The sequence below is a fragment of the Artemia sp. Qi Xiang Cuo genome, chromosome 4, assembly GCF_049724085.1.
Source record: "Artemia sp. Qi Xiang Cuo chromosome 4, ASM4972408v1, whole genome shotgun sequence".
NCBI lineage: Eukaryota > Metazoa > Arthropoda > Branchiopoda > Anostraca > Artemiidae > Artemia > Artemia sp. Qi Xiang Cuo.
In genome coordinates, this window is record NC_142797.1 from 24,206,594 (window position 1) to 24,228,738 (window position 22,145).

General features: G+C 38.0%; 1 protein-coding gene and 1 pseudogene across 4 annotated transcripts in view; both read right to left on the reverse strand.

Moving 5' to 3' along the window:
- LOC148952914 (uncharacterized) overlaps nucleotides 1-22,145 on the reverse strand; it is a 383,133-nt pseudogene that overhangs the window by 50,242 nt on the left and 310,746 nt on the right. The gene's annotated exons all lie outside the window — the stretch shown is intronic.
- LOC148952915 (uncharacterized) overlaps nucleotides 868-22,145 on the reverse strand; it is a 38,362-nt gene continuing 17,084 nt past the window's right edge. For all 3 annotated transcript variants that reach the window (XM_089088171.1, XM_089088169.1, XM_089088170.1), the window contains exons 4-6: nucleotides 11,124-11,270; nucleotides 8,408-8,554; nucleotides 868-1,448 (exon numbers count right to left, since the gene is read on the reverse strand). In XM_089088171.1, coding sequence (XP_088944297.1) covers nucleotides 883-1,448; nucleotides 8,408-8,554; nucleotides 11,124-11,270 — 860 coding nt within the window. In that variant the 3' untranslated portion in view covers nucleotides 868-882. The remainder of the gene's footprint in view (nucleotides 1,449-8,407; nucleotides 8,555-11,123; nucleotides 11,271-22,145) is intronic.

The window sequence follows — 22,145 nt, forward strand, 5'->3', positions numbered from 1 at the left end:
CCATCCTAATATATTCAAAGCCTCTTTACATCCTCCCAGTAAGTTCACATTTCCCTTAAATCTTTCTTTACAACATCTTCCCACCCCAACCGCAAAAAACCTGCTTTCTGTTTAGCACCAGATGGTTGGCTGAAAAGGAATATCTTCGGCAATCTGTCATCCTTAATCCACAGAACGTGCCCAAGCAATCTCAACCTTTTTCTTATTATAGCCCTAGAAAGCGTGATTGAACCAGACTTTTTGTACAACCTACTGTTTGAAATACGGTCAGTCAACCGGATACCCAAAAAAAAAAACCGGAGGCAATTTCTGAACCATATTTGACCACTGTCATTCTTGTAGCTTCCAATATTCTAATATTGGTTTGCATACTTATATTCCTATTATTCCAAACTTTTTTCAACTGTGAAAAAACACCATGAGACTTGGCTATTCTACTTTTACATCTTCACTGCTTCCACCGTCTTTACTAATAATACTACCAAGGTAAAAGAAGCTGTCCACTTGATCCATCTTTTTGTTATCCAACGTAACCTTTTCATCTTCAGTTATTCGTGGCCAAGGCGACTTAGTCGCTTTAAAGAGATGTATATTTTTATCTAATATCGGAAAAAAAAAATATTAAATGCAACATTTACTTTTGTTTCTTATTTTTCTCATTTCTAATTGTTCAATTTCACAATAATTAATTTCTCTATGAATTCTCAGTTTTTATCTTTGAAGATCAAAATGACATACTGAAATAACAAGGCTTTCGTTAAAATGGCAAGACTCAATTGTACAATCACGATATGCAGTGCCTATTCTCAGTGTATGCATTAGTATATTAAAGCAAGTTTAAGCTATTCAAAAATTTGGGTTCACTTGGAATTATAGTGAACACTACAATACTAACATATAAATACCTTGACAGTATCCATCAATGGTGGAATTGAAAAATACTTCCAATTTTGCCTTTTCATTGCTTCTCGTGCATTTATTAGCAGTAAGTTTTAATCCAGTAATGTCCTCAGAAAGATGATTCTCCACAATTACATGTTCCTTTATGTCATGAACATTCGGACATAAACAAATGGGGCACTTCTTCTTTTTATCAGCTTCATGTTCTATGTAATGAATGGCAAAATCTGGGTAGTTGTTTATTTCTTTACGACAAATTTCACAGTTAAATGACAACCCTGTTTCACAGTTTGTAGACTTATGCAGTTGTAAGAAATAAAAAGAATTTTCAATCTTTCCACAAGCACTACACCGCCATTTACCACAGCAGTTTTCTTCAATAGTCCGTTTTGTTAACTTTTCTATCTCAACAGTTGTTTTTAGATAGATTTTTCTATGTAGTTTAGAATAGTTGGACACACTGGTCAGCCAAATAGTATCATCTGTGCTTGACAAGTCTTTAACAAGTCCACCACGTTTCTTCTTAGAGCGACCATTACGGAAAAAACCTAGAAGATCAGAGAAAAATGTCAGGTAGTTGACTTATGACTCAATAGTGATTATTAATACTTCAAGCAATCAGATTCCAGGTGAGAAAGGTACCGAGCATAAAATAGTGTTCTCAATATGTGCAATAAACTATCGCTAAATAGGTGCAATAAAATATTTGGATTCTAGAGGTAAGTTTGTTTCTTAGCTTTCTGAATGCTGTATTTTTTTAATCTAGATATTTAAACAGTTAATTTAAACAAGTAACTTTCTTATCAGTGGAAGCAAATAAATTACTAAGTTTGAAATGTTAAATTTATATGGAAATAGTTTGATTCTTTAACCAAGGTTGTGCTCGAGTTGGAATCTGTGATCCCAGGAACAGTAAGGAAGCATAGTTTTCAATTCTTCTCATATAATTTGTGTTGAAGATTAGATTTATTTAACTGGAGTTGCCTTATAATATTATTACTAATTTATGCTCTTTGCTTGGAAGCAAAACAGCGTCATCTATAATAATTCTTAATAGCGGATTCTAGATTGCGTTCATATTATTAAATTTTACTAATAAGCGAGCAGAAGAGGGGAGTTTCTTGTCGCAAGGGCCGTTGTACCTGCCGGGAGTGTGACTCCCTTAAACTGCGGGGATCAGGTAGCAAGAAACTACGCTTCCCTCGCTTATTAGCTTAATTAGCTCTGTATTACGTCGTAGTTTATTGAACTGGCTCCTCCCCTCGGACTTTGATTTTGCATTACGGATTGTGACGTGGCTGTTGCGATGGGGAGTAATGAGAAATTGGTTTGGAATGCGTTACTGAATTATGCTTTCCGTGCGATAAAAGCTGGTAATCGCTCGGAGGATATAGCGAAAAAAGCAGTCGAGTTTTTCTCAGAGGACGCAATTGCAATGGCGAAGGAGTTATTGTGGCCCCTAGCAGGAATTACCACACGTGTTACTGCGCGATCGAAGAACACCGATGATATCCTGGACATATTAAAAGTATTTCGGGTTTGTGAAGATAAAAATATCTCGTTGCCGCGGTTTGTGATTTTCGAACCTGATGAAGTTCCGATAATCCCGGGAGAAGTGACGGCTACCCTAACCCGGAAAGTAAACGAATTGTGTGCTAAGTTCGATAGTTACGTGGATTCTAATCCCTCTCCTTCTGTCTCTGCTATGCCTGCGGCAGAAACCAACACGATCATGTCGAAACTGTCATATGCGGTTGTTTTGAAGAATCCCCGAAAGATCTTTCGAACCCTAGCGCTCGGAAATCCTATTTGGACAGAGTATGTGGTGATATTAGTTCGAACATTGTGGAGCTGAAACCTAGGAAATCTGAATGGAGAGTAGTCTTGAACAACAAGAATGCTGCCGAGTCCCTGGCTGAGGCAGTGGGTAAAAGTGACTCAACTATAAGTGTTAAAGTAAAAACTCCCGCTTTCTTCGGAATAATCCGCCACGTTCCCACTGAAACTTCAGATGACGAACTGCGCTCAGTTGTACCGAACTGTGTTAATGCCGTACAAATTGGTAGTACTCGGTCATTCAAATTACAGTTTGAAAGCAAAGCTCATCTCGTTAACGCAATGAACTCTCCGCCCATTTTTGGTTACGAGCGACTACCCATTACAGAATTTAAATTCTTACCGATGCAGTGCTACAACTGTCAGTCCTACGGACATGCAGCAAAATCTTGTGTAGATCCCCCGAAATGTTCAAAGTGAGGTGGAGATCATTCCAGCTCTCGGGACAATCCATGCCAAAATGCCCCCAAATGCGCTCTGTGTGGTTCTTCTCGACACCCGTGCTACAGCTTCCAATGTCCAGTAGCTCAGAAGCTAAATTCTAAACAATGATCGGTGATTCTATACGGGTTGTTTCATGGAACTTAAATGGTGGAGTGGTTGATAAAATGCCACTGTTAGAAGGATTGTTATGTTATAACGATGTACTCTGTGTGCAGGAACACTTCCTCTCGAATCAAGCCGTTAGTCTGCTTGAGCTAAACGATGGCGTCAAAGTATTTGCTACTCCTGCAAAGTCATCGGGCAGGGGAAGGCCGTCCGGTGGAATCGCCATTCTTGTTAGCAGCAGGTTAAATCCCATTCTGTATAAATCTTCAGACTTTTTTGTTGCTGTTAAGGTGCACAAAACTGTTATCCACTCTGTGTACATGCCAACAGACTACAGAGACAGTAAATCAGAAAAAAAATTTAGTGAAGCCTGCAGTAAGCTATCGAGTTCGGTGGGCAGCTGTTCTAGCCAGGGCCTTGAATGTATAGTCGCTGGTGACGTGAACTGTGACTTGACTGATGAGTCTAACGCTCGAGCACAGATCCTCCTATCTTCCTGTGACGGTCTTCGTCTTGCTAACAATGATCTGTGTTTTACTTATATCCATAACTCAGGCTCGACTTCATCTCTCGACTTCATGTTAAGTTCCATCCAATCTCCAGCTTGCGGCAATTCGCACGTAGATCTGAGCGTAAGCGCGTCTGATCACTTTCCAATTATAAACACTTTTCGAGTAATTCCTGCCTCTCCTAACCCCCCAACTAATGAAAAGAAGTGGAAAATCAAAACTAATTGGAGTAAAATTGACCTGGCTACTTATCATTACGTATTGGATGAGATTCTCACAAAGATTAAAGTGCCGTTCCAATTACTACAGCAGAGTGTATGTATTCAAGATGAAGAGAAACAGCTGCTACTAAACATCTACTGTAGTGAAATATCTCACGCACTGTTATCTGCCGAGGCCGCTGCGGTCCCCATTCGTAAAGTCCAAGTGGGAACGGAAATTCCAAAGTGGTCCGAAAACCCTGCTCTCAGTGAAGCTTGTGGTCGTGCACAATTTTGGCTTAGGCTCTGGAACGAGTGTGGTCGTCCGAAATCAGGTTTTGTAAATGAAGTTCGGCTGTTCAGCAAACGCAGATTTGCTAAGATTTTGTCTAAGCATAAATGTGAAGTGATCGATCAACATAGTCAATTGATAAGTAATGATCCAAATGCTGTGTGGAGATTTCTTAAACGTAATGGTGATCAGAATAGTGTCGAACCTGTGATCTCTGAGCAAGATTGGGTGTCCCACTTTACTTCTGAGTTCTCTCCACCCGAACAAGATCTTGAAGATAAATATGAAGTCGAACTTGATAAGTTCATGGAATTGCCTAGTTCTGGTGTTGGCTACATAGTAACTGTTCCTAATCTGATTCGTGCAATTTCAAAATTAAAAAAGAAACAATCGAAAGGTGTCGACAAGTTGTGTGGGGTGCATCTTGTACATGGTACTGCTGGTCTCCTGAGTCATTTAGAGCTTCTATTCCAAATTATCTTTAATTCTGGTCTCGTTCCCGACGTTTTTGGTACTGGAGTAATTACACCTATTTTGAAAAAAGGGAAAAATCCGTCTGAATGCGTATCTTACCGCCCTATAACTGTTTCGCCGGTTTTATGTAAGCTTATGGAATTGATAGTTATAGATCATATTGCTTTTCAATGTTCTACCCCCGATAATCAGTTCGGATTTAAAAAAGGTGTTGGTCGCGAGCACGTCCATTATATTCTTGCTAATATATTAATAGAAGCTGATGAACTGAATGAATCCCTTATTCTGGCGAGTCACGATGTTAGACGTGCTTTTGATTCTGGGATACATCCCCAGTTATTAGTGTCTGCTCATAAACGTGGTGTGGACCGATCGGTTATTTTGCCTTTTCGGGATATGTATAAGAAGCTTCGAGTCCAAGTTAAAGTCCCGTCTCCTAACGGGCCGATTGTATTGCCAAAAGCTATTCCGGTTAGAAAGGGCATTAGGCAGGGTGCAATTTCGTAACCCCGGTTGTATAATAATAGTGTTCTCGAGGCCCAAAAGTTAGTGCAAATGAGCTGCATTTTCCGAGGTTTGGATGTAACATTACTTAATTACGCAGATGATATTTTTAATTTAAGTAGATGTTTGTCTCGTATTGAAGAAAATTTTCAGATTCTAGATGATGCTTATAGAGAGATAGGCCTATCTTTTAATGCAAGTAAAAGCGAGATTGTTGCTTTCAATAGGAGAAATGCAGATTGTATAGATCTTGCTGTCAAATTTGGTGCTCAAGAGGTTCCACTGTCTGACTCCATAATGTACTTAGGAATGCCTATAGGTCATAACATGGCATCTACACGTGCTCGCCAAATAAGTAATTTCGCAGAAAAGGCACGTAAGGCTTACGGGGCGCTATCTTCAACTAAAGCGAAATATAATCGACAAATTCGAGCTAGGCTATATAATGCACTGGTGATCCCACACTTTCTGGCTTTATCACCGTTTTGGCATATATTTAGTGTTAGTGATAAAAGAAACCTTCGATCACTTTTTTACAAATATGCAAAATTTCTTTTAAATACACCACCGTGGGTTAAAAATTCCAAGATGTCTGCAAGGTTCGGTATCACAGATCCGATTGCTGCTGCGACGAAACGTCGTTCTGAATTTTTGGGGTCGCTTGGGCAGAGTAGTCTGGCAATTGCAATTCGTCCGTAGTGAGTTTTTTTAATAATGTCTTTATTTATTGGCGGTGTTTCGTAACGTTTGTTTTTGTTTTTGCAGTTAATTGTTTTTTTTGTTTTTTTTTTTTTATATACTCCATTCGTGCCATTTGTGGTTTTGTATCGAGTGGGTGAATAAAATTATCTATCTATCTATCTATCTATCTATCTATTTACCTAAAAATTAATCCCTAGTTTCTAAGATCTAAAGATGGATACATTTTAGCTATTTTTGGATGATCAGGGGACACATTCCTGGACTAAAAATTAAGAACCATGGTCGTCACTTGTTGGAAACCTTTCACAAGAGAAAGGCTACATTGAACATTGCCACTTGTTTAACATTGCAGGGTGCAGTGTGCTGGCTTTTATGTCTTACACCATGTAAAAATTCATTTTGTATTGCAAGACATTTATTCAATAATTGTAGAAACCCAAGTCAACTGAAATGGAAAGGTGAGTTAGAATATCAGAAGTGATATTCTAATATTTATGGGACATAAATAAGACAGAAAAAGATATCTTATGCCCCCCCCCCTTCGACAAATAATCATATAAGTTCTAACGAAAACAAAAATGGTGCACTAGAATTTTTTTTTTTACTTGAAGAAACATTTGAATTCAAATTCGTAAGACACATAGGAGTAACCTTTGGTAGGAGGCGAGGGGGGGGGATCAGGAAGCCTTTCCTGAGAAGTATGAGCAGATGTCCTTAGAAAGTGTGCTCATTAGCCGTAAAATTTACAGGAGGTCCTGTGAAAAATCATAATCAGGAGAAATTCCCAATAGTTCTTTCCTTTTTGTGTGGTTCACCAGCAAACCAATAGTGATTTCTTTATTCAATAAAATTTTATTTATTCTAATTGACTAAAAATTAATGAAGCACATTTTGGTATTGTTACATGTATGGCAAAAAACATACATTATCGTAGGAAATAAGAAAATATGATACTAAATGATGGTAAATGCCAAACATTTTCCGGTCGACAATATTGGCATCGCTTTCGGTTGACTCTGTCGCCAACACAATTCTTTTTTCGAGGGCATTCATAGTTTACAATGCTCCTTTGTGACCTTCTTAGAAAATCCTTAATATCATTCCAAGGTTATGACTGCATAATGCACTCCACTTGACTTATCCCCACATACTTTGCAGGGGTGATTTCAACTTGGGCTAAAACCTAAAAGGAACTTTTCGGAATAATAATCACACTTGGAAAAAAATTTGTCAGGATATTAGCCAGGGTAAAAGACACATCAATATAATAGATTTGAAACGGATGGTACATTTACAGAAGGTCATTAAATCCCCTCTAGCCTGACTTCAAGTTTATTATGGTTGACAATTCTGAGATACAGTAACATAGTTAAATTTCATACTATGCTAAGTATAGCACCTTTTCATGAAACCTGGGGCACTCTACTTTGCATACACATAAGTGGGCAAACCTTTGGAATGTACTCAATATGCATCTAGCAATTTGTTATAAATATTTTATTCGTTTTCAGTGCTGCCAAAGGAACACTGTTGGCGTTTTTTAAATACATACTTTTCCTCTCTGAGCGATACCTGAACACTTGGAAGTTGCAAATGAGCAGTTTTTGCATTTTTTGTCAAAAAAACAGGAGCAGTTTTTGCATTTTTTTTTTTTTATTCATTTTGTCGTTTTCTTGACAAAATACAGAGTTGTAAACCGTACAGTTTGGCGAAGGGAAATAATTTTTTTTTTTTTTAGGATATGGCTATTTCAAGGAAATATTTGAATACCTCCAGTCAGGGGCGTCACTCCAGCATTTTTATTGGGAGATGGAGGGGCTTCAAATTCGGATCGTCAATGCGCATCGGTCATATTTAGGGGGAAAGCAGGAGCGGTTCTGGCCTCTTCAATTTGCTTACACAATTTTTTTTTTTTTTTTTTTTTTTTTTTTTTTTTTTTGTCTTCGCTTCTCAGTAATGTATTCTGAAGTTTTGAGCCTTGAAACAAGATTCAGGAGTAGAACAAAAAGAAAAGCTTAAATAAATATGTGAAACCCCTCCCCTCCCTTTTTCTTAGTTTAAAACAGACTCTAGATAACAGCTTGCACCTAGGATTTTTTTTTTTTTCAAGAATTTCTATTTTTTTTATTTTTTTTTTCAAGAAATTTTAAAGAATTTCTTGACCAAGTTACTTAATTTATTGATTTTACGTTAATTAATTCACATTATTCTGTTAAGCCTTCTGAGAACATCTAGACACTCCAAGCCTTTTCCCTATATTCTTAACAAAATACAAAAATTAAAATTCCCTGAAAGAAAAAAATCAGGTTAAGTTTCCCAAAGACTGAGACCAAGAAAGTCAAAATACCAGTTTATGCCTTATTCGATAAAAAAAAATAGCCTAAAGTAAAATAAACTAAAGGATGGAATGCCTTTTGCCTTCTTTCTGTTTGAAAGCATACCTTCTTCCTTTAATGCGAAAGAGCCAAAGAGAGCCTGAGATGAGTTGCAAAAACTGCTCTTTGGAGTGTCCAAACCATAGGATAAATGAGACAAATTTGAAACTTTCATGGGCTGATCATCCTCAATTTGCAAAGAATCCCCAATTTCTAAAAGATAAAGCAATTGAACGACAAAACAGCACTACTGAACATATGGCAAAACAAAACATGCAGTAAGTTATGCAATGAACCCTTTGTTTTATTACCTCAAAGGAGAAGCCTTAGTACATCTTGCTTAGGCTTTTATTGTAAATTCCAAAATTTTGAACAAATAAAAATACAGAAAAAACTTAAATGGCTGACCAGCTAAGTTTCAACTTTGCCATGGGAAATGTTTCTTTTAAGCTGTTGCATACTCATATTTTGGCAGGTTTTTGTTTATGTATTTTGCTTATACTGAAATTGTAAAATATCATCGTAAAAACTTAGCAATGATAATTTTTGAAGAATTCTTAACTTAAAACTGCCAGCAGTTTTTGGCTAACAAAATTTACTGACCAAATCTGCTGACAAACTATTTTAGCTTCAAGCATTAGATGGCAACTCTGCTAGATGCTACATGGGAAGAATGAAAAATTTCCAAGTTTAATTAAATTTGCATTAGTTTTGCCTTAAAACTGCCAGTGATTTTTCTGACAAAATCTGCCATTTTCTGACAAATTTCACTAAGCCATGAAAGTTTATTTACTCTTAGTCTAGAATAGTCTTTAGGTTAGAATATTAGGTAAAAATAGTCTTTAGGGCCGTTTTGTTCTAACATTTTTTTAATGATGAATTTTGCAATAATTACTTCGACAGTTTAATTAACTTACTCATTTACGTTAATTAATTAAAATCATTTTATTAAGTCTTCTCGGAGCATTGAGATTCAGAACATTTGCCCTATATTCTTCACACATTACAAAAGTTAAAATTACGTTACTTCTTAAAAATTGAAATTACGTTATATACCAAGCTGTTAATGCTTGATATGATTAAATAAAAAAAAACAAGTTTTTTAAACTGAAAGTAAGGAGCGACATTAAAACTTAAAACGAACAGAAATTATTCCGTATATGAAAGGGACTGTCCCCTCTTCAACGCTTCGCTCTTTACACTAAAGTTTTTTATTGTTTTAAAAAATAAAGTTGTGAGACAGAGTCAAACTTTAGCGTAAAGAGCGAGGCGTTGAGGAGGGGACTGCCCCTTTCATATACGAAATAATTTCTGTTCGTTTTAAGTTTTAATGTCACTCCTTACTTTCAGTTTGAAAAACTTGTTTTTTTTATTTAATTTTTGAACGTTTTTGAATAAATGCAGGTTTTGATCTTAGCTCACTGTACATGAATAATTAAAACAAAATTTTCATATTATTTTACTTTTATTTAGTTAAATGGCTTTCTCGAAACTTGTTTAATTTTATTTACGAACGTTTTTATTAGTAATAAATATACGTAACTTACGAATTAACTTACGTAACGAACTTCTATATTCATATATTTTTAATACGTTTATTAGGGGGTTCGCCCCTAGTCAATACCTTGCTCTTTAAGCGAAAGTTCGAATTTTGTTCCAATTCTTTAAAAATGACCGCTTAATCACAAAGGCCGTTAATTAGAATAAATAGCTCTTATGAAAGTACTAAAAAATCTTTGGCTTAAAGAGCGAGGTATTGACTACGCGGTGAACCCAATCATATATGTAATATTTTCTGTTCGTTTAAAGTTTCGATGTTGCTGCTATTGCAGTTGAAATACTTGTTTTTTATATTAAATTTCTGATCTTTTTTTAAATAATGCTGGGAAGTCCGGCGTCCCCTTCATAGCAATGTCCCTTCCCCCATGACAACTTCCTTCATGGAAAGATCCTCCCACATAACCCTTGACCCATCCCCCCCCACTACCAGGAAAAATCTCCCCTGAAAACGGCTGTATACTTCCAAATAACCAATACTATATGTTAACATTGGGTAAAGTTCATAACTTTCAGCCCTCCCCCCGGGAACTTTGGGGGATTAAGTCATCCTAAAAGACATGCTTATTATATTTTCGAACATGCTGAACAAAATAACTATCTCAAAATTTTGATCAGGTGACTTTGGGAAAAAAATAAGCGTGGGAGGGGGCCTAGTTGCCCTCCATTTTTTTTGGTCACTTAGAAAGGGCACTAAAACTTTTAATTTCCGTTCCAGTGAGCCCTCCCACGATATTCTAGGACAACTGGGTCGATACGATTACCCCTGAGGAAAAAAAACAAACAAACAAATAAACACGCACCCGGGATCTTTCTTCTGGCAAAAAATGCAAAATTCCACATTTTTGTAGATAGAAGCTTGAAACCTCTACTGTAGGGTTCTTTGATACGCTGAATATGATGGTGTGATTTTCATTAGGGTTCTATAACTTTTAGGGGGTCTTTCCTCCTTTTTTCGAAAATCGGCCAAATTTTCTCACGCGCCTAACTTTTGATGGGTAGGGTTGAACTTGATGAAACTTACATATTTGAAATCAACATTAAAATCTGATTCTTTTGGTGTATCTATTCGTATCAAAATACCGTTTTCTAGAGTTTCGGTTACCATTGAGCCGGGTCGCTCCTTACTTACAGTTCGTTACCACGAACTGTTTGATGAGAAAAAACTAGACTAATGTAAAATTAACAAATTGAAAAGGATTTCACATTCTGTTTGAAAGAATACCTTCTTCTTTTAACTTGAAAGAGCCAACCAGAGCCTGAGATGACTTACAAGAACTGCTCTCAGGAGTGTCCAAGCCATAGAATGAATGACGAATATTTGAAACTTTTAAGGGTTCATCATTCTTAACTTGCAAAGGATCTGCAATTTCTGAAAAATAAACTGATTAAATAATACAAAAAAAATAACACGACAGAACAGTCGGTCACTTTACTGAAAACATTTACACTTTACTGAAAAAAATATAAATGTTTTTACTTTTATAACTTTAATAAATCAAATAATATTAACATTTTGATTACTAAATATCAGTAAATGTATATTAAACTGACAATGCACATTCATTTGTATTTTTTCCGTAAAGTGCAAATTTTGTTCTGGCCTTGGGAAGCCATAGGGGTTTTGCGCCCAACTTATGTTAATTTCTGCTCGTTTTGAGTTTGACTCGGTTATTTATTGTAATTTCTGTTTGTTTTGGGTTTCATTTATTTATCGATGCTGATTTGTGGTAGTTTCACGCTTGGTAGATTATTTGATTTGATTTTTGCTCATTTTTTGTTTAATGGAGTTCTTTACTTTTCTTTGAAAAACTTATTTTGTGGAAAAAGTTTTTTTAATTAATTTCTGTTCGTTTTATATTGGCATAGTATTTTCAGGGAAAAAGAAAATAATACTTTAAATCTTTTCATTTTTTAAGACTATAGTCTGGCCTGCTATTTGTATGTTGGAGAAAAATTTTCAGCAATTTCTAACAACATACACCCTTTTAAAAATCTGGACACAAATAGTACTGTTTCATTTAGTTTCATACCTCCTCTAGTTGACCTCAAATGGAAAAATTGATACCATTCACAAAAAAATCTGTTTTACTTTCCTTAATACCTTGGATACACTTACGCTATTTTGATTTGGTTAAACTTTAAGATCAGAAGTAGCCCCGAAAGATAGAATATAATAGTCTCAGTCGTTCTTGGGATACTGCTCAGATGCCTTATTGGGAATTAGCATTAACACAGTGCATTTAGATTTAATCTTAAGGCAACATTTAGTTTCTAAACATAATGGGCAAATGGGAGGGTTGGCGTGGGAGGGGGATTAGTTGCCCTCCAATCACTTTCGACTATTAAAAAGGGCATCAGCCCTTTCTATTTTCAATCGAATGAGCCCTTTTCGAAGTTTCCAAGACAACTCCTTCGATACGAAGTGCCCTGGTCTAAACAACAACAAGAACAAAAAAATAAAACATTATACCCACATCGATCTTTACTATAAAAAGGTCAAGCCTTCCAATCACTTTCGAGTATTAAAAAGGGCAATAGGCCTTTTTATTTCCAATTGAATGAGCCCATTTTGAAACAACAACGCTTCCTATAAGCACCTCAAATGCCCCCAGGGCATAAATTACAACCCTGGCCCTAAGGTCTGTTAGGGTGGTTGTCATCCTCTAAGACCTAATTTCCATAACTTTCGACTACGTTAAACAAAATGGCCATCTCAAAATTTTGATTGGATGTGTTTGGGGAAATGGTAGGTGAATTTGTTTGGGTAAATGGTGGGCATGAGAGGGGCGGTATCCGCTCTCGAATAACTTTCAACTATTAAAAATGACCCTAGCTCTTTCAATTTCCAATCAAACAAGCCCTTTTGAAGTTTCTACGACAAAACTTTCCAGGGCCCCAGGGCATAAATTAAAACCCTTGCCCTGAGTGCTGGGGAGGGGATGCCATTCTCAAAGACCTAATTTCCAGAACTTTCTACTATGTTTAACAAAATGGCTATCTGAAAATGTTGATTGGATGTGTTTGGAGGAATTGTGGGCGTGAGAGGGAGGTTAGTTACCCTCCAATCACTTTTGACTATTAAAAAGGGCACTAGCCCTCTCAATTTCCAATGGAATGAGCCTTTTTTTAAGTTTTACGACAACTATATCTATAAAAACCAAATATGCCCTCGGGGCAGAACTTACAACCTTTGCCCTTGGGGCTCTGGGGGGTTTGTCATCCTTAAATACAGAATATCCAGAACTTTCAACTACGTTGAACAAAATGGTTATCTCTAAACTTTGATTGAATGTTTTTTGGGAAATGGTGGGCGTAAGAGGGGGGTTAATTACTCTCCACTCACTTTTGCCTATTAAAAAGGGCAATTTCAATTTCCAATCAAATGAGTCCTTTTTGAAATTTCTACAAGAACTTTCTATATAAACCTTATATTCCCCCAGGGCATAACTTACAACCCTCGCACCGAGGGCTCTGAGGGGGTTATCATCTTAAAAGACCTAATTTAAAGAACTTTCAACTACGTTGAACAAAATGGATATCTCAAAATTTTGATTGGATATGGTTGGGAAAATGGTGGGTGTGAGAGTGGCGTTAGTCGCTCTCCAACCACTTTCAACTATTAAAAAAGGCACTATCCCTTTCAATTTCCAATTGAATGAGACATTTTGAAGTTTTTACGACAACGTTTTCAATAAAAACCTTATATACCCCCAGGGCATAACTTACAACCCTTTCCCTGAGGGCTGTGGGGGTGGGTGATTTGTCATCCTTAAAGATCTAATATCCAAAACTTTCAACTACGTTGAATAAAATGGCTATCTCAAAATTTTTATTCCATGTGTTTGTTGAAAAGATTGGTGTGAGGGGGGGGGGGGGGGTAGTTACCCTCAAATCACCTTTGACTATTAAAAAGACTACCAGTCCTTTGAATTTCCAATCGAATGAGCCCTTTTTCAAGTTTCTACGAGAGATTTCAATAAAAACCTTATATGCCCTGTTGGGACCTATGGCCCCTTTTGTTTCAGAGAAATGTTCTTTTTATAAATTTAACGTGATTTATGTTACATTTTTAAATCCTGGGAAAGCTTTTATTACGATGTCTGCAGAATCCACTAAGTATCGAGTGTCTGAAAAACAGTTGAGCGATGTCTCATACAGCTTAAATTTATAGCTTGAAAAGCTTCAAAGGATGCTGGGACTTTTATTTTGATTCGGCCATTCATCGGCTTTGGCCAGAGGTGCACACGCAAGCGCGTGTCTTAAAGTGTATTGGTGAATCGTAAGTTTTCACTTTAGTTCCGTTTGAGTTCCTTTTTTGTAGCGTGACTGAATACAGTAAGATTTTTTATACTATATAATCTTTGACTTTTTAGCCTAGGTCGAGTCCAAGGAGATAGTTAGAAATATTACCGGTAACCCTTGGCCTTAAAGTGGCCCCTGGGACCATTTGATCACGCTATCGTACCCTAAGGCAGGGTGTATGGTAAATCAGGCACTGACGTACCCGATAGATGCGGAGCCGTTGGGGTAAGCGCGAGAATCCCACTAACATTTGGGCCGACAAGGGGTTCTCCCCCTCGAGTAAGTGGCATAGCAACCTTTTTGCGCCAGTTTTGCACCAATAAGTGGTGACCCCCGTACCTTACACCCCAATAAGTGGTGGCAGCAAGAAAAGGAGCTATCAACAGCACTGATAGCAAAAGAATTTTGCGTTTTCGAAGAGACGGGTTAATTTGGCCTAGAGAGTGGCCTATATGATTATATATAGAGAGAAAAAAAATACGGAATTAATTAATAAGAAGGTCTATAATGGGCTGTGCCTTGTTAGACAAATATAAAAAAGAATAAAATGAAATTAATGAGTTGAGTTTGCAGTGGGGGAATCTCCGTATTAAAAAATATTACAGGGTTTAAGGACAGATAAGAAAACGTCGTAAGTTGGGTTATTATTTGAGTGAATTGGCGGACTTAGATATAATCTTCAGTGACGAATGTTATAAGAGTATTGAGAACGGCAAATTAGAAGAATCTGTCAGTTTGTGCGCACATTGGACAAGGAAGGTGGGAGGCACCTGTCCTATTGAGTAACCTGCCCAGGAGATTATATTTGGAATACGAGTATCCAGGGAGGATATGTGATTTGTTTTACAGGGTAGTTCCCCTGTTTGAGTTTAGTTCAGCTAATTCACTAGTGGAATATTTGCGCAGTTTTTCGGTTTGCTTTCTCGTCCAACCCCTGTTAATTTGTTTTTCGGAAATATATTTCACTCGCGTAAAATTGCTTGCTGTGAAAGAAGTAGTTAATCACTAATGAAGTCTAGATATTCTGGTTATTGGAAAATTAGTTGAATATTATTATACGGAGCAGATAATTGACAATATTAATTGCGTACCATAATTTTCGCGTGGTAGTTTTTGAGTTTACCACGATTGGCCAATTAATTAGAAGATAATATAATCGGAAAGAAGTATACACGGTAAAATGAGAGGGTATGAAATAAACAAGGAAAAAATAATATATGAAAAAACAAAACGAACTCATCCCTCAGAGGCTGTGCCAAATGAAGGGGAGTTGCGGGATACAGATAGTACAGATATGGAACAAATGAATTCAGAAAATGAATTAAGAAGAAATAATGACAGACGGAATTTTGAAATAATGTCGGACAGAGATAAGATTAACTCAAGACCGAAAAAGGCGAGTGAATCCCATAGAAAAAGTAGGAAAATAGAAAGAAAGGCAAATATAGAGGCCTTTGAGAGAGAGCACCAAGAAAGAAGGAAAAATACAGGCTGAGAAAGATGAAATTAGAAAGAATAAAAAACAGGACGAAAGGGCTAGAGTAGCCTATAAAGAAAGAGACAATACGGATAGAGAACGAACAGATTCAAAAAATGAATTAAGAAGAAAAAATGAAAGACGGAATCAAAGTAGTCCAAGTAGAAGGAGCAGTGTTGAATCGAGATCCAGCAGGAGCTCGCGAAAAAGAACTCAAATAGATATGACACAACAACTATTAAATTTCATGGAGAAAGAAAGAGAGAGAGATAGAAAAAAAAGAGAGAAAGATAGACAAGAAAGAGAGAAAGAGAGGATAGCTAGAGAGCAGAGAGAAGAGAAGATTAGAATAGATAGAGAACGAAAGGAAGAGGATGATAGAATAGACAGAGAACGAAAAAAGGAGAATGACAAATTAGCTAGAGAAAGAAGAAAGATATCACCAAGAGTTTAAAAGAACCATGATAGGCCTAATCGAAGCCCGCTGGGGAATTCCAGAAAGTGAGATTTTATCACAACTAACTTCTAGGCTGTCAGATCGCCATAATAATTTGTCTAAGAATCAATCGCGAGAAAAAGAAAATTACCAGACATTAAACACTTTTACGGAAAACATGATACTTTGTTGCCTACGGGGGAAGGTGGACCGGCCCATAAAACAAATGGGGAGGCTGTGCCACCCTGTCGGAAAAGCGAAATACTTGATACGCGTGTTCGAAATAAGGATAATCCACAGAAATGGGATGCAGAAGTGAACACACAACATAATACTTTTAAAGAATATGAGACGCTAACAAGTACAGGCCAGAATGAAACACTGATTGTACCAAAGAAAAATAGGACGAAATTTATTGTACGCGCTTTTCCTCGTTAAGTTCGAGAAATTTTAGTACAATATGAAAAACAGAATGTCGGAATTCAGTTCCCGTTCGATAACGAAATATTTGTATCTGCGGTAAAAGTAAAGAAGACTAAAAGAGAGTAAAAAGATATTAAGCGGAACTTCAATAAAGAAAGGCAGTGGAAGATGGTGGACACTGGAGTCTAAATCAGATTTAACGATGATTTATTATTTTGCACCATGGAAAAAACTGAGAAAAGTGAAATAGAACAAATAAATGCAAAAAAGAGACAAAATTTCGAGATTCAGCCTGCAGTGGCAAAAAATAAACGAATGTTGGATGGGCTGTGCCTTGATAACATAAATAATAGAGGGGGCAAAGAGGTTCAAAATCCCCTGGGAAAATTACGAAATTACAATAAGATGTAAAAACTTGGAAAGGAATCTGAGGTTGGTTTGATTAACTCAAAAGAGGGTTTGTTCCTTTATGAGGGGGAGGAATCCCTTAGGGAAGACCCCCTGCGGGAAAACCTGAAAGAAGCCCCTTTTCCTCAATGCACAAATGGTGGACAAGTTGTGATCCCTTTACCGAAGCCTTGTCTTCCCAGTCTTCAATATTATTTTCATCGCTCATCGCCGAGCATTATTCATTCGATTATTTTAGGGGATGGGATCCAGAAAAAAGCGATTCATGGTTTGCTCAAAATTTTACTTAAATTTCCCTGTACCCCTATCGTTTCACAGGCCTTTGCATTTCGGCCTTAGATTATTTTAAATTATGCCAAGGGGCAGTTTACATTTTAAGTGAGATGTGGTGTTTTATCCACAGATGGAAATTAAGAGGCTAGTGCAGCCAAATTTTTCATGATGGCTGGTATCATCGAAAGTGCCAGAAACTTATTCTCTGCTCCTCTCAAATGTAAATTCGTGAGAGCCAGAAAACTTGTATTTTTTACTGTGCTGCATACGATCATTTTCTGCAAATCTTGGGAACTTCAATTTTCAAAACCAAATGCAGATGCTATACGATCTAGACCATAGTGATTCTACGGTAGAGACGTGGGGATGACGTCGAATCCTGAGCCAAGCAGTGGAAGTACAGGCATTGGTGGAAGAAAGAAGAGAAGATAAACAAGTTTGGTGATTTTGAAGTTGATGTTATTAATTTTATGTTTCTATTTTGTGCTCTGACCCATGGCGTGATGGCGGTCATTTTACTTAGGAGGGAGGTGTTGGGACATATGGCCCCTTTTGTTTCAGAAAAATGTCCTTTTTATAAATTTAACTTCCCAGGGTTCGGACAGGTCGGTTCGTTTCAAATCATAGGCTCTGTTCTATTTTTATAGGATTTCCCGGGCCCAAATATAGGCCAAAGATAGGATTCGGAAGTCCTCAGGATCAGATCTGTGGTAGATGGCGTGGGATGCCTGGTCACATAAATTCGTCATTTCCCGAGTTTTTGCATTTATTTATTTATTTTTAATTTCAGATACAATCTGTACAAATAGTAAAAAACAGTAAAAAATCAGATACACATACTGTGCCAACGATTGACTGATACAAATAAAATATTTGGAATCACTCTTGCTGCTTCTTGGGCATGAATTTCAATATGAGGTCAGTTTTTCTCTTTGCAAGAGACTGCTTCATTCTCGCAGATTCCAGCATCTGCTCTCTTTCACTTGTTCTGGACTTCACAGCTCCTTCGAGCAAAGAAACAGCTAGGACAATGTCTATGGAACTCTTGGACTTGACAGCCTTCTTCATTTTGTCGGTCGCTTCCTGAAGTAGAGTATCTGCTACTGCTCTCTTTTCTTGCGCTGGTGCTCTAAGTTTTTTCCTTTTGCTTTCCAGGTCTTCTATTTCTTTCTTTTTGTCGTGGACCTCCTGCAACTTCCGCTTACTGTATTCTTCGGAAGCTGCTTTTTCCTTCTTGTACAGCCTTTCTATTTTCTTGTTATCCAGATATTCTTTTTATCAAGGCCATGCAGAACATGCCAGATCTAACAGCTCTTTTGTTATGGCAAATCGTTTTAGTTGTCCTCAATAAAACCTCAACATGTCATATAACAAAAGCTTCGCATCCAGAGCGCGGCTAGACATCAACGCTTGGTCTTCACCGAGACTCCTATCAGAACGCGAGAACCCACGCTCAGCATCTGCGCTGCCATGCGACAACGTCAGCACCGCTTTGATAAGCTTGGTAAGTTCCGGGTATTTGCTGTCCCCACGCTCATTCACCAGTCCAAAATAATGGCTCCAAAAATGATCGATCGGAGTAATGTCCTCACGGGGTCCAGTTTCCGTTCGCGAAAGCAGACACTCAGCCTGGGCGACGACTGGGCTTACTCCAATCGCAATCTCGCGTGCCACAACCGCTATGTCTGCAATGCTTCTTGAATCCTTCATGTTGATCGGACTCAAACAGCGTAAAGCCTCTAGAAAAACATCTTTTTCCAGGGGACATTTGTTCAAAATATGGCGAATACCCGCAATAAAATGTTTTCTCACATTGACATAGAAAATGGCCTTGTCTTTCAGTGTTGCTTTCTCACCGAAAGCTTGTTCCACATTTTCTGAAACTATGGGATTTTCTGCAAATTTTTCAGCAAGGTTCAACATTTCAGGTGAGAAAATTTTCAGTCTCGGTCGCGAAATTTGGAGCAAAGACCCGTCCACAAAGCGTCACAACTAGTCTTTTGATCTCTGAGTGCAGAACATGAATGAGAGGCTCATCTTTCTGGAACAGTTGGGTGAAACTCATGAACAGTTCTGCTGAAGCTAGAAAAAACTCGAGTTGGGCCTTCCTCGTCGCACTTTTGATATAAGCCACAATCTTCAGAAATTTGGGAGGGCACGTCCGATCTTCAGCCAGCGGCTTGGGACATGCTTCATGAAAGCATTCTCTGGCACTCCCACTTTCTTTTGGCACTTTCGATAGTCTTCACAACGTGCAGGCCAGCCGTAAAAAAATGAATGCACAAGAGTAACAAAGTCAGAATTTTCTTCTCCGAACACCTGAAGACCTTTCAAGAAAGCGTTATGAATTATATGGATGTTGCAAGTACCAATGTTCAACATTCCCTTTCCTGTCACTTTCTTTTTTTCGGCATTGAACTTGTTCCAAACGCTTTTGTTGACGTTTGATCTGTCACTTCCAAGCGTAATCAGTTTTTCAAGTGGCAGCTGATTCTGCTCAATGGCTGACATAATGTTCCTATACAGGTCATCACTTGTTGCGTGGCCCATAAAACTTGTGCATAAATGTCTACTCTGGATTTCGTTTCCGTATGAAGACCAATAACGAACACGTATCTGTAACTCTTACATACCAGCGTTGTTGGTTGTCTCGTCATATTCTAGTACAAAATATGACTGAATGTCCTTCACAAGCATTTGCTTACAGTAAGGATGCAGCGCATCGGTGATCAGATACGGGAGTTTCTTCGCACATAGAACATTCCCTCGGGGATCTTACCGGGGACAAAATGGTCTGAAGAGTTAGCAGACATGGAACTCTGTACTGTCTGAAGTGCCCATATTAAATCAGATTTATAGGCGGCATCACGCTCACAAAACATGTTTGTACCAACTAATGGTTTATCCTCGGTTGTTTCATCAACTCGAGAGTGTCCGGTCAGGTGAAGCTGTAGTGGATGTAGTTGAGCACTAACTGCAGCATTTTATTCTGCAGATCGCACATATTGGTTAAGCTGAGCAACCCCAGCTGTGCAACCAAGATTTTTCAAGCAGAGTTTGCAAAAGAATAAGTACTGGTCGTTCCCAGTCTTACACCAATCTCCAATTTTTCTACCGCTGCAATCCGTCTTAGCAAGCCATGAACTATTGAACTTAGTAGGCCCCATATTTAATTACGAAGCATCACCTGCAAAATAGCATCCCGCGATTAAAAGGCCATAAAAAGAAAAAATGTGGATATGTCCAAAACTGGGCCGTATTCGTATCAGCCTTTTATAGCGTTCAGCCAGGAAATGCATAAGGCGCAAGGGCTCACAGTCTCATTAAGCAGAGACTGCTAGCCTATATAATGATCTTCGTTAAGTTCAAACAGCTCAACAGTTCTAATTAGTTATCGATCTATACCGAAGGACAGCACAGTGTACAAGCAGAGTCAAAAGCAAAGAAAAGCACATCTTGGCTTACTTAACGAGCAGTGAAAATTGCAAATCATGAGCAATTTTCTTGGTGCTCTTCAGCCGAAAATATAGGAATAATAGGATTTTAGCCAAAATATAGGCATTTTATAGGAGTGCATTAAAATATAGGAATTTATTGGAATTTATAGGCGAGTCCGAACCCTGCTTCATTTATGTTACATATCTAAATCCTGGGAAAGCTTTTATTACGATGTCTGAAGAATCCACTAATTATCGAGTGTCTGAAAAAGCCAGTTGAGCGATGACTCATACTGCTTAAATTTACAGCTTGAAAAGCTTCAAAGGATGCTGGGAATTTTATTTTGATTCGGCCATTCATCGGCTTTGGTCAGAGGTGCACACGCAAGCGCGTGTCTTAAAGTGTATTGGTGAATCGTAAGTTTTCACTTTAGTTCCGTTTGAGTTCCTTTTTTGTAGCGTGACTGATTACAGTAAGATTTTTCATACTATATAATCTTTGACTTTTTAGCCTAGGTCGAGTCCAAGGAGATAGTTAGACATATTACCGGTAACCCTTGGCCTCAAAGTGGCCCCTGGGACCAATCGATCACGCTATCGGACCCTAAGGCAGGGTATATTGTAAATCGGGTACTGACGTACCCGATGGATATGGAACCGTTGGGGTAAGAGCGGGAATCCCACTAACATTTGGGCCGACAAGGGGTTCTCCCCCTCGAATAAGTGGCATAGTAACCTTTTTGCGCCAGTTTTGCACTAATAAGTGGTGACCCCCGTACCATACACCCCAATATGCCCCCAGGACATAACTTAAAACCCTTGCACTGAAGACAGTGGGGGGAGTGTCCTGCTCAAAGGTATAATTTCCTAAACTTTGAACTGCGCGGAACAAAATGGCTATCCAAAATTTTTATTGGATGTGTTTGGGGAAATGGTGGGCATGGAAGGGCTGTTAGTTGCTTTCCAATCACTTTCAACTATTAAAAAGTGCACTAGCCATTTCAATTTCGAATAAATTGAACCTTTTTAGAAGTTTCTACAGCAACACGTTCTATAAAAACCTTACATGCCCCCTGGGCATTATTTACAACCCTTTCTCTAAGGGATGTGGGGGGGGGGGTGGCCATCCTCAAAGACCTAATTTCCAGAATTTTGTTTTTGAGGAGGACAATCCCCCACAACCCTCAGAGCAAGTGATTGGAGGGCAACTAGCCGCCCAACGCCCATTATTCCCCCAAACACATCCAATCAAACTTTTGAGATAGCCATTTTGTTCTGCGTAGTTAATTTCCTGATAGAAAATATGTTTTTGAGGAGGACACTCCCCCATAACCCTCAGAGCAAGGGTTTTAAGTTTTGCCCTGGGGGCATATAAGGTTTTTATAGAAGGCGTTGTCGTAGAAACTTCAAAACAGGCTCATTCAATTGGTAATTCGAAGGGCTAGTACCTTTTTTAATAGTCAAAAGTGATTGGAGGGCAACTTGACC